Genomic DNA, 12,411 nt, shown 5'->3' with positions numbered 1-12,411 from the left:
ATTGAAATATTTATTGTGGATTTACTTTGTGTGTGTTTGATCTTTTTGTTTCTCTGTTTGAGTGAAAAATGTGTTCGTGTTGGACGCGTGCTGGAAATTAACACCACTGCTGTGAATGCTACCTGCGGCGCATAATATTATAGCGCTTCTGATAAAGCAAAACATCAGCCCAGCGAGCTAAAAGACTATTTCCGCACTGCAAAAAAATATTTGCGCGCCGCCCTACCATGCGTCTGTCTGTCGGAGATGCTCTAAAAATGACAAAGTGATATATGGATATACTTCTGGTATGAAAATAAAATTAACAGGATGAACAAAAAAATGGATATATTCTCGGCACACTTATAGAACATGTAAGAATAACTGAAATAGAAGATAAAATTAACAGGACGAACAAAAGAATTGTAATTTTGATAATAGCCAGTTGTACACAAGAAGGGTCTGAATATGAAAATAGCACTATGTTATACTCCCTCCGTCCCAAAATAAGTGTCTTAAGATTAATACAAATTTATACTAGAGCTAGTATAAAGTTAAGACAGTTATTTTGGGACAGAGGGAGTAAGTAGTTAGTCATCCTTGTAACCTTCAATAATCAATCTTCTTCTGGATCTTCTGGGCGCTGTAAAAAGATAAGATCAAATGAGCAGGGGGGGCATCTCTGGAGCAAATGACAAAAAAAAAAGTCATACTAACAAAGAAAGAAAGAAAGAGACAGACTATTTACAGAACCAGTAAGCCTTAGGGTCTCTGTGGATGTTTGAATTGAATTGGTATTTTCGAATTAGAGTCCCAATTAAATTTCAAGTGGAAATGGAAATAATGTATGATTCAATTTTTTGCGTTCAGTTCCTTACAAACTTACTGTTGAAAATGAAACAACTGCCCAATTCCATTTTCTGTTTGCTTGCTGGCACCCATGTTACCTGGAATCCTCACAGAGCCATCTTTCTTCTCCATACGTACTCCATGTTGCTCTCTCTGGAGTTCCCGATGCCAGGTTCCCATCCATGACCATGGCTGCCCTACAACTGTATCATTGAGTCCGGCAATTCCAGCAATCTCGCAGGACCCGGACGGGTCTCCAGCTACCTCACCTTCTACTAATATAAACAGGGAACTTCTTTCTTCCACAAGAGAGTTCAAGAGATGGATACATGGGCACATCAATACCAGCAACCTTGCAGGACCCGGACGGCACAGATCACGGTACGGGCCTTCAAAATCCAGTACTCTCGCCACCCAAACAGCAGAGTTCGTAAAGATACAATTTCGATTCCTCAGCCCGACTCCAACATCCAGACGGGGTGTTGGGGGATTTTTGTACAGTTGGTAACATTTTGAAAGAACAGCCAATTGCTGGTTGGAACAGATCAGCTGATGTTGATGATCAGTTAACTGCCGATATGGTCAGTTAATTGCTATCCGGACCCGTCCCGATACGAGAACGTGCTATTCGAGCCATTAACTGGTAGGTCCAGTTAATTTGTCTGACAAGCCGATTTATCAGCTGTGAGGCTGAATTATCGGCTGGGCTGCTAGGCATTTTTTAGCCCACAACTGGCTCAGTCCCTCCCTACTTTTCAATTTGCAGGTTTATGGCCTTCCAGATCGGCTGAAACATCACCAAAACATCAAGGCAACACTTCTTGTAGCTACGTAGCCTAGGATTGCATATTTAGACACTTAAGTACATTGGATGCTGCTATATAACCTAGGATATATAGATATTGTCCTAGTTAATCTCCAGATATATGGGTTAGCGATAAATTCAGTTAAGTGGCCGATTAGCCAATTAATCCCTACTCAGCACCCGACCGATATGGTACCTATTACCAATATGCTGAACATTGGTTCTAGAATGGAAAGGTGCTATGTCTATGTAAATATGAGTAATCCAATGGCTATTTGAACATCAAAGGAAAAAATTCAACCATGTTTTACTGAATTTGGTAGAAGATGTGAAGCACAAGCTAGCAAGTAACTTATCATAGTACTCCCTCCTTTCCGGTTTATTAGGCCCATCTTGCAAATCACATCATCCAATGAAGACCTACTTAAGTGCTAAACAACATACTAATACTACATGCATGACCCTCTCACCCTTTCATGCATTGGTTTATTCTATGCTGGGAACGGGAATTTGATCGAATTTAATGTGAACATAGCTATATTTGCATGTGCCCAAGACAATGAGCCTTACACATTGGAAATTTCTGATTTTTGAGATAGGCCCTGTGCCCCTCTAAACCAGAAAGGAAGTAATAGTACCTCTTTCAGATTGCAGTTAGCTACAAAGTATGTGGGTTGTCCAAGAAAGCAAGGTATGACAGAACCCAAAAGCTCCAAAAGACAAACGAAATCAACCAGTTCAGTTACTAAGAATGCCATACCGGTAGAAAATCCCAATCTTCCTCTCTCATATCAAATTTTTCAGTAGTTTCTTCATCAAGCAGTAACTGAACCAAAACAAAATAATATAATATATGAATTGCTCATTAGATATCATGTAAAAATCATCTGTTGCAAAACTCACAGTATGCAATCCGGTGTACTCATCATAGTCATGTACAACTGCTGGGACATACCTGAAAGGCAGAATATTGAAAGACAAGGGGTTAAACCGGGCCGGCAACTGAAAACAACAGATAAAAGGACATCTAACGTCATCAACCAGATTTGAAGTTGTGAAGGCATACATTTTATCTCGTCGATCCCATAAACGGATGATCTCCCCAATACAATTATCTGAGGTTGTCTTTCTTTTCTTTATATCGTGCTGATCTTGTGAGCTTCCTGAGTTGCCATTGTGAAGAACAAATGAGTTGAATGACTTAGACGTGCCAACCATTTTTCTGCAGTTTGAAGACCCACAATGGCAATCTTGATCTGCTCCAAACTGGACAAATCTGTAGATAAGGACATAGATTAGAAACAGGAACAGTTTTGTGTACACCATGCGATAAAGCAAGGTGGGCGAAACAAAAAAAAATTAGAATGAAAAAAGAATTATAAAACCAGGAAACTGAATGACCATACTTATAGTCATAGGTCAGCTCCTCCCCTCTCTCTATGTCACGAAGAGCAAAAATTCCAACTCTGGTCTCTCCATCCACAGTCCTGGAAATAACGTGATACCAGTAGCAAATATCAGGGTCATCAGCATGGATATAGAATAAGCAGTACAATATAACTAACCATTTCTGCATCTCTGTGTTTGGTTCACAACTATGATTGATAAACCTGGACTTGTTCCCCTTGTTTGTCGCATCAATGACCATATTGCTACTGACCTCACAAAGATAGAAGTTAGTGTAACGTTGTCTCTTCATTTTCCATAGCCTTTCCTCACAAGTTCTGTCATCAATAACTACAATATTGATGCAAGATGTATGATGTTAGTTTGATCGAGCAGTATACAATGTGAGTAACCATCATAATGTATAATACTTGCATTTGTCTGTATTTCATTTACTTGCTCAAAATAGATTTCAACACACCCATACCTTCTCCTACATATTCTATAACAAATTGTCCTTTCTTTATTTCGTCCTTGGCTATCAATCCAAAGCCACATTTCTCTGTCTAGAATAATACAAGTCTTTTAGGGAACTGTTGGGAAGTGAAAAAAAATACATACCAATTAAAGGTTTTATGAAGCAATCAAATTTATACACCACTTCACATGAAATCTAGAGAATGGTCATTAAATAATAATGTTTGGCTATGCGTCAAAAAACATCAAACATGAAACAACTTGCTTAGATTCTCTGGACTTATTAACACAAAAGAGCAAACTTTCCTCCTTGCATTTATTTTTTCCAATTGTGAAGTATTCAATGTTGAAGTATTGCTTGGCTTGTGCATGAACAATGAAGATACTGCATCACAAGATGAAGGAAGATTCATATATATAGGGATTTGCGATGGTTTAAGGTACAGGATCAGTTGCGCACAAAACGCGACTATATGTTGGATATTTTGCTAGCATTCAGATATAAGGGCCAGCTCAAATATGACGTACAGGGATAAGTAATGGTGTTCCTAAGATATATTTGAATTATATAATAGTTCCAGAAAGAAATACAAAATAATTTGCAAGTAGGGGAAAACATTATATGTAACGTAACATCATAAGGAAAAACAATATCAGACAACGTATAACCAAGAAAATGACGCAAATTCTGTTAAGTTGGTCCTGGTGGACAAGGCAAATATAGTACAAGTTATCTGCACACAGATTCGCCATATATGTATATGATATAGCCAAATATGATAGGTCAAGAATATTTTCCTCTGTTTGTATCCGCTAAGGTGTTCCTAAACACAAATTAGCTCGAATACAGACAGGAAACTGTTAGCTGCACAGACTAACATTACAACTCACCAGAATCAAGAACCTGCACTGAAAAATATTGGAAGTCAGAGGAGGCCATAGCCACTGTTAAAGGTGCCAACAGCAGCAGGTTTTGGGAGAGGCGAATAGCAGCGGCCAACAGGCACCTGTGGTGTGAATAGGCCTTGCTGTGGTGGATTTGGGCTGCCAGCATCATTCAGCAGTAAAATGGGACAAAAAGGATGTCCAGACGAATCAAAGACACGCAAACTTGATGTCGGAAACTGAGGTGGCCTAGCATTGGGTTGAACCACAGGCCCCAGAAGCTAGATAGGGAACAGGGAGAGGAACATCCCTGCCCCTGGTTCACAGGGTTCATCCCCCAATACTTGGTTACCCCCACTGTGGTTATAATAAAAGATCTCTCATCCCTATGAAAAAAAAAATCCATGGATTTTTTACCAGGAAACAGGGGAGCCCCATTGGCGTACCTAACATGTGGAGTCTTCACATATAGTTATGGTTAGACAGAATTGTACCATGTATGGCAGATGAGGTCACAAACACCTGCCTGAAGAAAGAGGTTTGACTCATTCAAGTTGTACCGTTAAAATTACCAACCATTTCGTTTATTTAGTAGTATCCTCAAAGAAAGGAAGATAAGTCATTGTACCTGAGCAGTTTATGTGAGGAAATTGCAGTTTGAGAATTCAAATATGCTTATTTTCAGTAATGAAAGAGAGAAACAGAAGTTATAGATTGGTCCACGTAAGCATAATGGCTGGTATACTAACACATAAATACAAAGATTATCTATTTAACTTATATTCCTTTAGGTGGGATCATCATTGCTGCTATCAATGTGTTGATTGATCATGGAGTTACAAGCAAGCAAATTGAAGTTGCAAACCCATGGAACTTTCTATATTTATTTCTCAATTATTCGTTCATTCAACCTGGTGAATGCAGGTATCAGCTATTGCAGCACCTCCCATGCCACAAAAGCCAGCAACAAGTTACCTGGGAAAGATTAGGTAAGCAATAATACCATATCTGTATCGCAGGTTTCCCGATGTTTAGTCTGTTTTTGGTCTTCAGGCTCCATGTGTACGAAGGGGTGATCGATTCTGAAGTAGATGAGAGAGGGTATTGTCTTAAACTTATAGCTGTCCAATGCTTATGCTGAAAAGTATGTACATAACGTTTCCGTGCTTCAATATAGTGCATCTGGCCTCTAGGTCGGGTGACCGATCAAACGGAGTGACTAACGTCATTGATTTGTACCCACAGGTACATAGTTCCAGGGTTGGGAGATGCTGGTAATAGAAGCTTCGCTACATAATCGGACTATTCAGTTTTGATGTAGACACTGTTCAGTGAGAATTGTACTATATGCTAATTTTTGAGGATTGTCGCATCGGAGTACTTGAGTGTTATAAGAATGTACTGTCTTATTCCATCCTTCTCAGTAATATACTTTTGATTCTTGTTATTTTGTAATTTTCCATTTTTTACGGTTGTAACATACATGACTAACTGCCACATCTCTCTGGAAAAACAGCTTATCCTTCAAAGGGTAACATCTGTTTTTTTTCATGTGTGTATGTGATGATCTGTGTTCCCGAATCATCTTTCAGATTCGTGAGTGCTTATCAGTCAACAAAAAAGGAATGACCAACTGTGCCCAATCAGACCAATAATGCATGAAGGTGAAGCAATGTAAGAGCAAACTTAACAGATCATGAATAGCTGTTTGGAGGTGTAAAATTAGTGTGGCCACCAGTATTTAGCTCGTTAAATGGGTGGAAAGCGTGAATTGAATAGCTCCAAGAGCAGATGATACTGTTAAGATATGGAGTATTGCTAGCTACGGCATGTTCAATGGGGTTGTTCTTCGCTGTGATACTTACCAAAACACGGGAGGAGAAAGAAACAAACTTGTTTCACTCCAGGGAAAGCTAAGAGAAGGCTAATTGTTCTTTAAGAATACAGTCTCTAACATTGTATTAATGTTTTATAGCCGTTCTAACAAGTCTTATTGGAAGGTTAAAAGTTTGCATCCCGAGAGTAAACCAGGAATGATATGGCAAGTTTGGGTAGCCCATCTGTTAGTCTCACATTGTTGACAATTGTCGACAGAATTCATGAACTGTGTGACCTACCACCATCCCCTGTGGGCCGTGACTGTGTTAGTCTCACATTGTTGAAAATTGTACCAACAGTATTATTTGTCAGAAACTGTGTGACCTACCACCATCCCCTGTGGGCCATGCCAAGACACCACTCTGAGTATATAGCAATGGCAGTGTTCCTCCTCACTCCCTCTTAAATGGCTAGTTCTTCCAAACTCACTAATTATGAAAACTTGAATAGGTCGTACCTTAATCAATTCTGTTTTGAACACAGGTCGGAGCTGGAATGATTTATTGGCACACTTGTTCTCGCATTTACAGTTTGATGAACAACAAGAGAACAGCATGCTGCACCAATAAAATAGCAATTCAGAATTGTTCTTTCCAGACAATATACTGAATTTTACAAGTACATTAATCAAATAGCTAAGAACAATTTGTATGTTTTCTTCATGTTTCTTACAGAGTACGAAGCAATTATATTATGCACAATTGTGTGTGCGTGCCTGCAAAAACGGGGAGAGAGAGAGAGAGTACCCGCATTGGCAATCTCTGCCACAAGTAACTGAGGATTCAGAAGAAAGGGAGCATGAACAAAAGATGCCATCATCTTCAACCCGCTTCTTAGTAAGATAAATATCTTGGTACAATTAAGGACATCAATAATGTGAAGAAAATTATTATCATTTGCAGATTAAAAGTTCACATCATGATAACTTGGGGGGGGGGGGGATGAGAATCACAACACATTAAGCCATTTTCAGATGCATCCTCGTAAGAAAATTATCGCGAAGTGTAAAAACATTTATTTCCCCATACCATGTTGCTTTCTACATCAAAGACTGGCATTAGATTTCCTCACATGTTACATTACAGTTTTAGGTGTATCACAAATCCAAACTGCCAAGTGAAATATACATTGAAAGGTATGATGAATCATACTTCACAACATAGCAGAACATGAAAACTTCAACCCGACGTTTTACTAAATTAAAAGCACATGATTGCTGCTCTAAGAACTTGAGAAGTAAATAGGATTCAAGAAATGATAGGCAAGGATACTCCGCTTAATTGGTATGTAGTAGCCTAGCTTCCATTCTTTCAGCGAAGATGGCAGATCAAAATCTACAAAATCTGCACGGTCTTTCAGCGCCTTAGTCAAGTCATCAAACACATGCTCAGGTCCCTGCACAACAAATATTGACAATAATATCACTAGAATTTCTCTCTTTGAATTTTTTTCAACTTGAATTTTAATGGCTTGCAGATTTTTTTCAAATTTGACAGTTTGTGGCGACTGTTTAAGCCTTATTATAACCATGACCAACCACCCTATCCTACTTGCTCTTCCTATCGGGCCTCGACAGATCCACGCAAAGGAGCAATCCTTTCCTGCCCGGCAGTCTTCCCTAGCCATGGTGATCAGTTCCTTTTCCTCTACTCTTATAGGTACGCTGCTTCCTTGCACACCTTCGCTGAAGAATTTGGGCACCCACCGAGTCTGTTACTAGGCCAAACTGTAAACAAAGTTCCCTGGCTGTGTAGATTAGAGAATGGGTAGATTGTAAATAAGATAAATTGGTGGACTGTAGAATGTGAGTCCACTTTTAAACAGTTTTTTTTCACACAACTTACTGTGCCGATCATATTTATAGTAGAATTTTCTTGATTCTAGCTTATGTTCAGTCTAACATAAATATAGAGTAAAATCCACCATGAGTTCCTTAAGTTGTGCGGTGCACTCACTTTAGTCCTCCTACTCTAGATTCACATATTTGGACCCCCTAAACTTGCTAATTAAAGCGGTGCGCCTTGATCCAAAACTGTTTACAGTAACACTTACAATGACCAACCATGCGAGGGGTCGACCATGCCACTTATTTATTTGCTCACTAGTAAGGGTGAAACCAAATCGGATTCGGATGGATAATGCTCATACCATATCATATTCCATTTTTTTCTCGGATAGGGAAGTGGTAGGAATGCGGTGCGGATGCAGAAACAAATACAGAATGTATCAGAAACTTACATGGCATCGGTATGATAAGGGAGTGGTGGTGGACCGAAATTGAACAAAAATGTTCGGACAATACAAGAAAAACAAGTACACAACATCTCAACAGGACAACACAATTAATAAGTTTTAAGTAGCGGAGTGCTTCAGCAGCTTGCAGCTCTAGGTCCAAGTGCACATGCTAATAAAAGGTTACTGCCAGGATCGATGGAACAAGCATTGCCATCACATCATAAACAACAAAGAGCAGCCAACATCCCAACACCACCGAACTCCAACAGCAAACAGCATCACGTAGACATAGAACGCCACACAACTGGAGCTAGACTGGCTAATTGAACACTGCAGAATGAGAAGTGCATAGTGTCTTCGTTATGGCATGGCATTTGCTAAGTATCATTACCAAGTGATACATGGTTAACACCATCCATTAGAATAAACATCTAACCAAGATAGCTAATACACCGTAAACTAGTACATGACCATTGCTTGTTATCAGGACAATTCCTAGTCGATATGCTTAGTGAATAAACAGAGTTCCCTACTCGACATGCTACAGCAATGAATTCAGAGTTCCTAGTTGGTAGTTGCAACCTGCAACTAGCAGGTAACAGAAACGGCACGGCATAGAGAACGAACCATGTCCTAAATCTGGAGCCTGATGAGCTTGATGTCGATGGTATGAGATCGGCGGGCGACGACGGTAGGAGAGGGGCGGCGGTAGCAGGGAAGTGGGAAGGTAGCCGGCGTGCGCCGTCCAGCTCGTGCGGGTGCAGCAGCCGGTGGAACGGAATGGTGACGGCGACCGGCAAGCAAGCGGCGGAGGGGGAAGGGGAGCGGCGGTGCCGGAGCAGAGGAGGGGCCTGGGGAGCGGCGGAGGGGGCCGAGGAGCGGCAGGGCGGAGCCGGAGCGAGATGAGCGCCGCCGCCAAGCGCAGCGACGGGCAGAGGAGGAGCCGCGGAGGCGTCGCCGCGGAGGCGTCGCCGCGTGGAGAATGGAATGGGCTGTGTGTCTTTTGGGTTGGGCCGTTTTTTTCTGGGCTGTGCTTTTTTGTCTCGGACCTTATGCAGAATGGGCTAAGGATTTACGTCTTGAATTTGAATTGAAACCATTTAATCTTGGGAAATGAATAACTAATTCATATGAACTCATAAAAATATGAATAATATATGAGCATTCTCATAAATATGGGATATCCATTCATGTAAAATAGTAGGCATTTCAGGTGAATATTTTCTGTATGTTCTACATAAGGTGCATTAATTAGTGATTAAAAATAGAAAATAAATACTATTACCTCCGTCCCATATTAAGTGTCTCTCAAACATATTTTGTCTATTTGAGAGACACTTAATATGAAACGGAAGAAGCATTACATAACAAGCGGTAATGTGAATTTTTATTTTTAAATCTACATATCACATGAAATTGTAGTCAAAATCTTCGTTGAAAATGGTGATGGAATTTTTTCCAGGTGCCGTTATTGTTTGTTGCACTTGTTCTATTGATCATTTTTTCCTTATTTTGTAACAATTTGATCACGTGCATCTTTCATGTTTTGAGTAGCTCTTGAGATCGTGTTGGTGCATCGGGTGTAGTCGGTATCTTTTCAATACTAATATATTCTCTTTTATAAAAAAAAACATGTACTAAACACATACAGACATGCATGTGTTTTATTATTATAGAAAAATCATTTTAATCTTGAAATTCACCGCTCTACGTGTCCTTTTGACAATTAAGGTGTCTTGTTAGCTATTTTCATTTTTCCAACATGCACTACCGAACATTTGATAGAATCCATCATCTTTTGCTCATTTCCTCATAAGAAAAGTGTGAACAAAGTAGTCAACTTAGTGAATCGTCCATGTCAATTGAGTAGACAGTAAAAGCCAAAATAGACTAAATATAGTGTAAATCATCCTAAAAATCTCTCGAATGAGATAATAAAGAACCCAAAGCAGATGGTATCCTACTGCAAGTGTGTGAAGATGTGCAATTGCAATTGTATGGTTAGATTGATGGATATATACATATATGTCGCATATCAATATTGTGATCTAAAACTTGTTAGTGTCCCAGTATTTTCGTAATATCTCAAAACCAGCTTCAGAAATGATATGGTTGTATGCCACCAATGCGGTGGAGAGCCTATTGTAAAAAAAACTATGTTATGGAGACACGCTCTCGTGAAAGCTAAGTTTTCGACGGAGGTGATAGGTGATGATAGCGCTAGAGAGCCTCTTGCTCCTTCTTCAAGGTGTTGTCGAAGAACTTCCTCAACAATGGATCATGCCTAGTCGAGGCATGAGGTAGCCGCATAGGTTGTCGTCATAGTTCAATCCTTCCTCGAGGGTCGACGGAATGAAGCCAACCACAATGACATATATGGCTGGGTGTCGTAAATATTGCATGGAGCCACGACATCGCAAATTCTCACAAGTTTATAGGGATTTGTGCATGGTGCTTAGAGCAACCACACTAATGGGCTTGTAGTCCGCTTACATGGCACTTGCTTACGTGGAGGAAAGATGCATGAAAAAAATGATGGAAGTGGGCTTCATGCAAGAACCTAGCTGTTAGAGCATATATCTCCATATGTGGTTTTGGTAATTGATGACAATTCCTATGGACTAATGGTTTCCTTAAGTTATATTTATAGGATTTGTCCATAGGCACTTCTTGAAGTCCATCTGTTGGGTTCAAGGAGTTTATATGATGACCAAGGTGGTATTCAAGGTATTATCCAAAGAATGGTCATAGAGACACATGGTTGATCAAGATCTCAGACAAAGAGTAAATCAAGATGATCAACACACAAAGCGTACAAGATGTACCGAGAGGGATCAAGTGATCCCATGGTATGGTAAGCATTGTCCATTACGTGTTTGTGTACTAACCCATGGTCTTCGTGAGAGTTCTATGTGGGGGTTAGGTGTGTTTCCATGGGCTTGCGTCAAAGGGAAGATCTCATACAACCCATGAAGTATGACGTCAAGTTGTGATCGTCATCAAGATTGCGATGTGCAAGTTCAAGTGGATCAGCACGAAGATATCATGCTTGAAGCTTGCCGTCCATTGTGGTGGCAATGGACTTGTGAAGATATGCTGAAGAGTGGCTCACCCATAGTGAGTATGGGGGAGCAATCAACTAGTCTTCATCAAGCCAACGAAATCAAGAAAGGTGGTCCATCTTGAGGAAGCCAAGATCATCATCATCTAGCTCAAGAGGACGAGGTGCAAGGTATAGGTTTGCCCTTGATAGGTTTTCTGGTTAGGATAGATTGTTGTACTATCAAGGGGGGCTCTCAAGTGAGTAGCTTGATCGTATCGTTCGTTGAGAGCTCAAACCATTTGCATCCTTGCATCATACTTCTTGGTTCTTGTTTGGTGTTTCTCTTTCTGAGTTTTAGAGCTTATGGTCATCTTCGTGACAAGCTCGAGTTCATCGAAAACGGAGTCCATATGCATCTACTATGATGTTTTCGATGTTGGAGTTTTTGCCGGTTCTTCATTCATAGAGATCTCACATCTCTATATCATTGGCATTTTCATATCTGCATGGTCTTAAGATTTCCAACAAGCTTGGGTTTGCTCGATTCGGAGCTCGTATGCGAAAGTTATGGCTGTTTCAGTGGCGAGCGGTAGTACCGCTCGACCTAGCGGTAGTACCGCTAGAGTTGGCGGTAGTACCGCTGGCCCTAGCGGTAGTACCGCTGGCTGGCGGTAGTACCGCCCCTGGTTAGCGGTAGTACCGCTCCAGGAGCTTAGTACCGCCTACCTAGCGGTTGTTCGTGGACGGACCTTTTTGCGAAGACTTTCTTGGCGGTGGTAGTGCCTTTGCACTACCAGGGGCCCAGCGGTAGTACCACTGGGGCCAGCGGTAGTACCGCTAGCTAGCGGTAGTACCGCTGCAGTCAGCGGTAGTA

The 12,411-nt window shown here is 40.6% G+C and overlaps 1 protein-coding gene across 7 annotated transcripts; it reads right to left on the bottom strand.

Moving 5' to 3' along the window:
* Nucleotides 1-395: 395 nt before the first annotated feature.
* Nucleotides 396-9,434, bottom strand: LOC123411476 (histone-lysine N-methyltransferase ASHH3-like). 7 transcript variants are annotated; one of them, XM_045104426.1, is made up of 12 exons: nucleotides 9,122-9,428; nucleotides 7,531-7,654; nucleotides 7,006-7,108; nucleotides 6,717-6,816; nucleotides 3,507-3,585; nucleotides 3,199-3,370; nucleotides 3,040-3,120; nucleotides 2,700-2,909; nucleotides 2,537-2,588; nucleotides 2,394-2,459; nucleotides 866-1,020; nucleotides 396-622 (listed from the first exon to the last, which is right to left on the bottom strand). In XM_045104426.1, the coding sequence occupies exons 1-12, from the start codon at nucleotides 9,122-9,124 to the stop codon at nucleotides 589-591; spliced, it is 1,179 nt and encodes a 392-aa protein (XP_044960361.1). In that variant the 5' UTR covers nucleotides 9,125-9,428; the 3' UTR covers nucleotides 396-588. The 7 variants fall into 7 exon arrangements, with proteins under 7 accessions (XP_044960361.1, XP_044960359.1, XP_044960360.1 ...); XM_045104424.1 differs by having other exon boundaries at nucleotides 2,537-2,909; nucleotides 9,122-9,434; XM_045104425.1 differs by having other exon boundaries at nucleotides 927-1,020; nucleotides 2,537-2,909; nucleotides 9,122-9,433.
* Between the last annotated feature and the right edge of the window lie 2,977 nt (nucleotides 9,435-12,411).

The sequence above is a fragment of the Hordeum vulgare genome, chromosome 7H, assembly GCF_904849725.1.
Source record: "Hordeum vulgare subsp. vulgare chromosome 7H, MorexV3_pseudomolecules_assembly, whole genome shotgun sequence".
Classification (NCBI taxonomy): Eukaryota; Viridiplantae; Streptophyta; class Magnoliopsida; order Poales; family Poaceae; genus Hordeum; species Hordeum vulgare.
Note: the sequence above shows the minus strand (reverse complement) of the source record. Positions and strands in the feature narration are given on the sequence as shown.

Coding starts and splice junctions, on each gene's coding strand:
- LOC123411476 (XM_045104424.1), bottom strand. Junction 3,121..3,198: donor AACACAGAGATGCAGAAATG/GTTAGTTATATT, acceptor CGTTATTTCCAG/GACTGTGGATGGAGAGACCA. Junction 2,460..2,536: donor AGTACACCGGATTGCATACT/GTGAGTTTTGCA, acceptor GTTTTGGTTCAG/TTACTGCTTGATGAAGAAAC.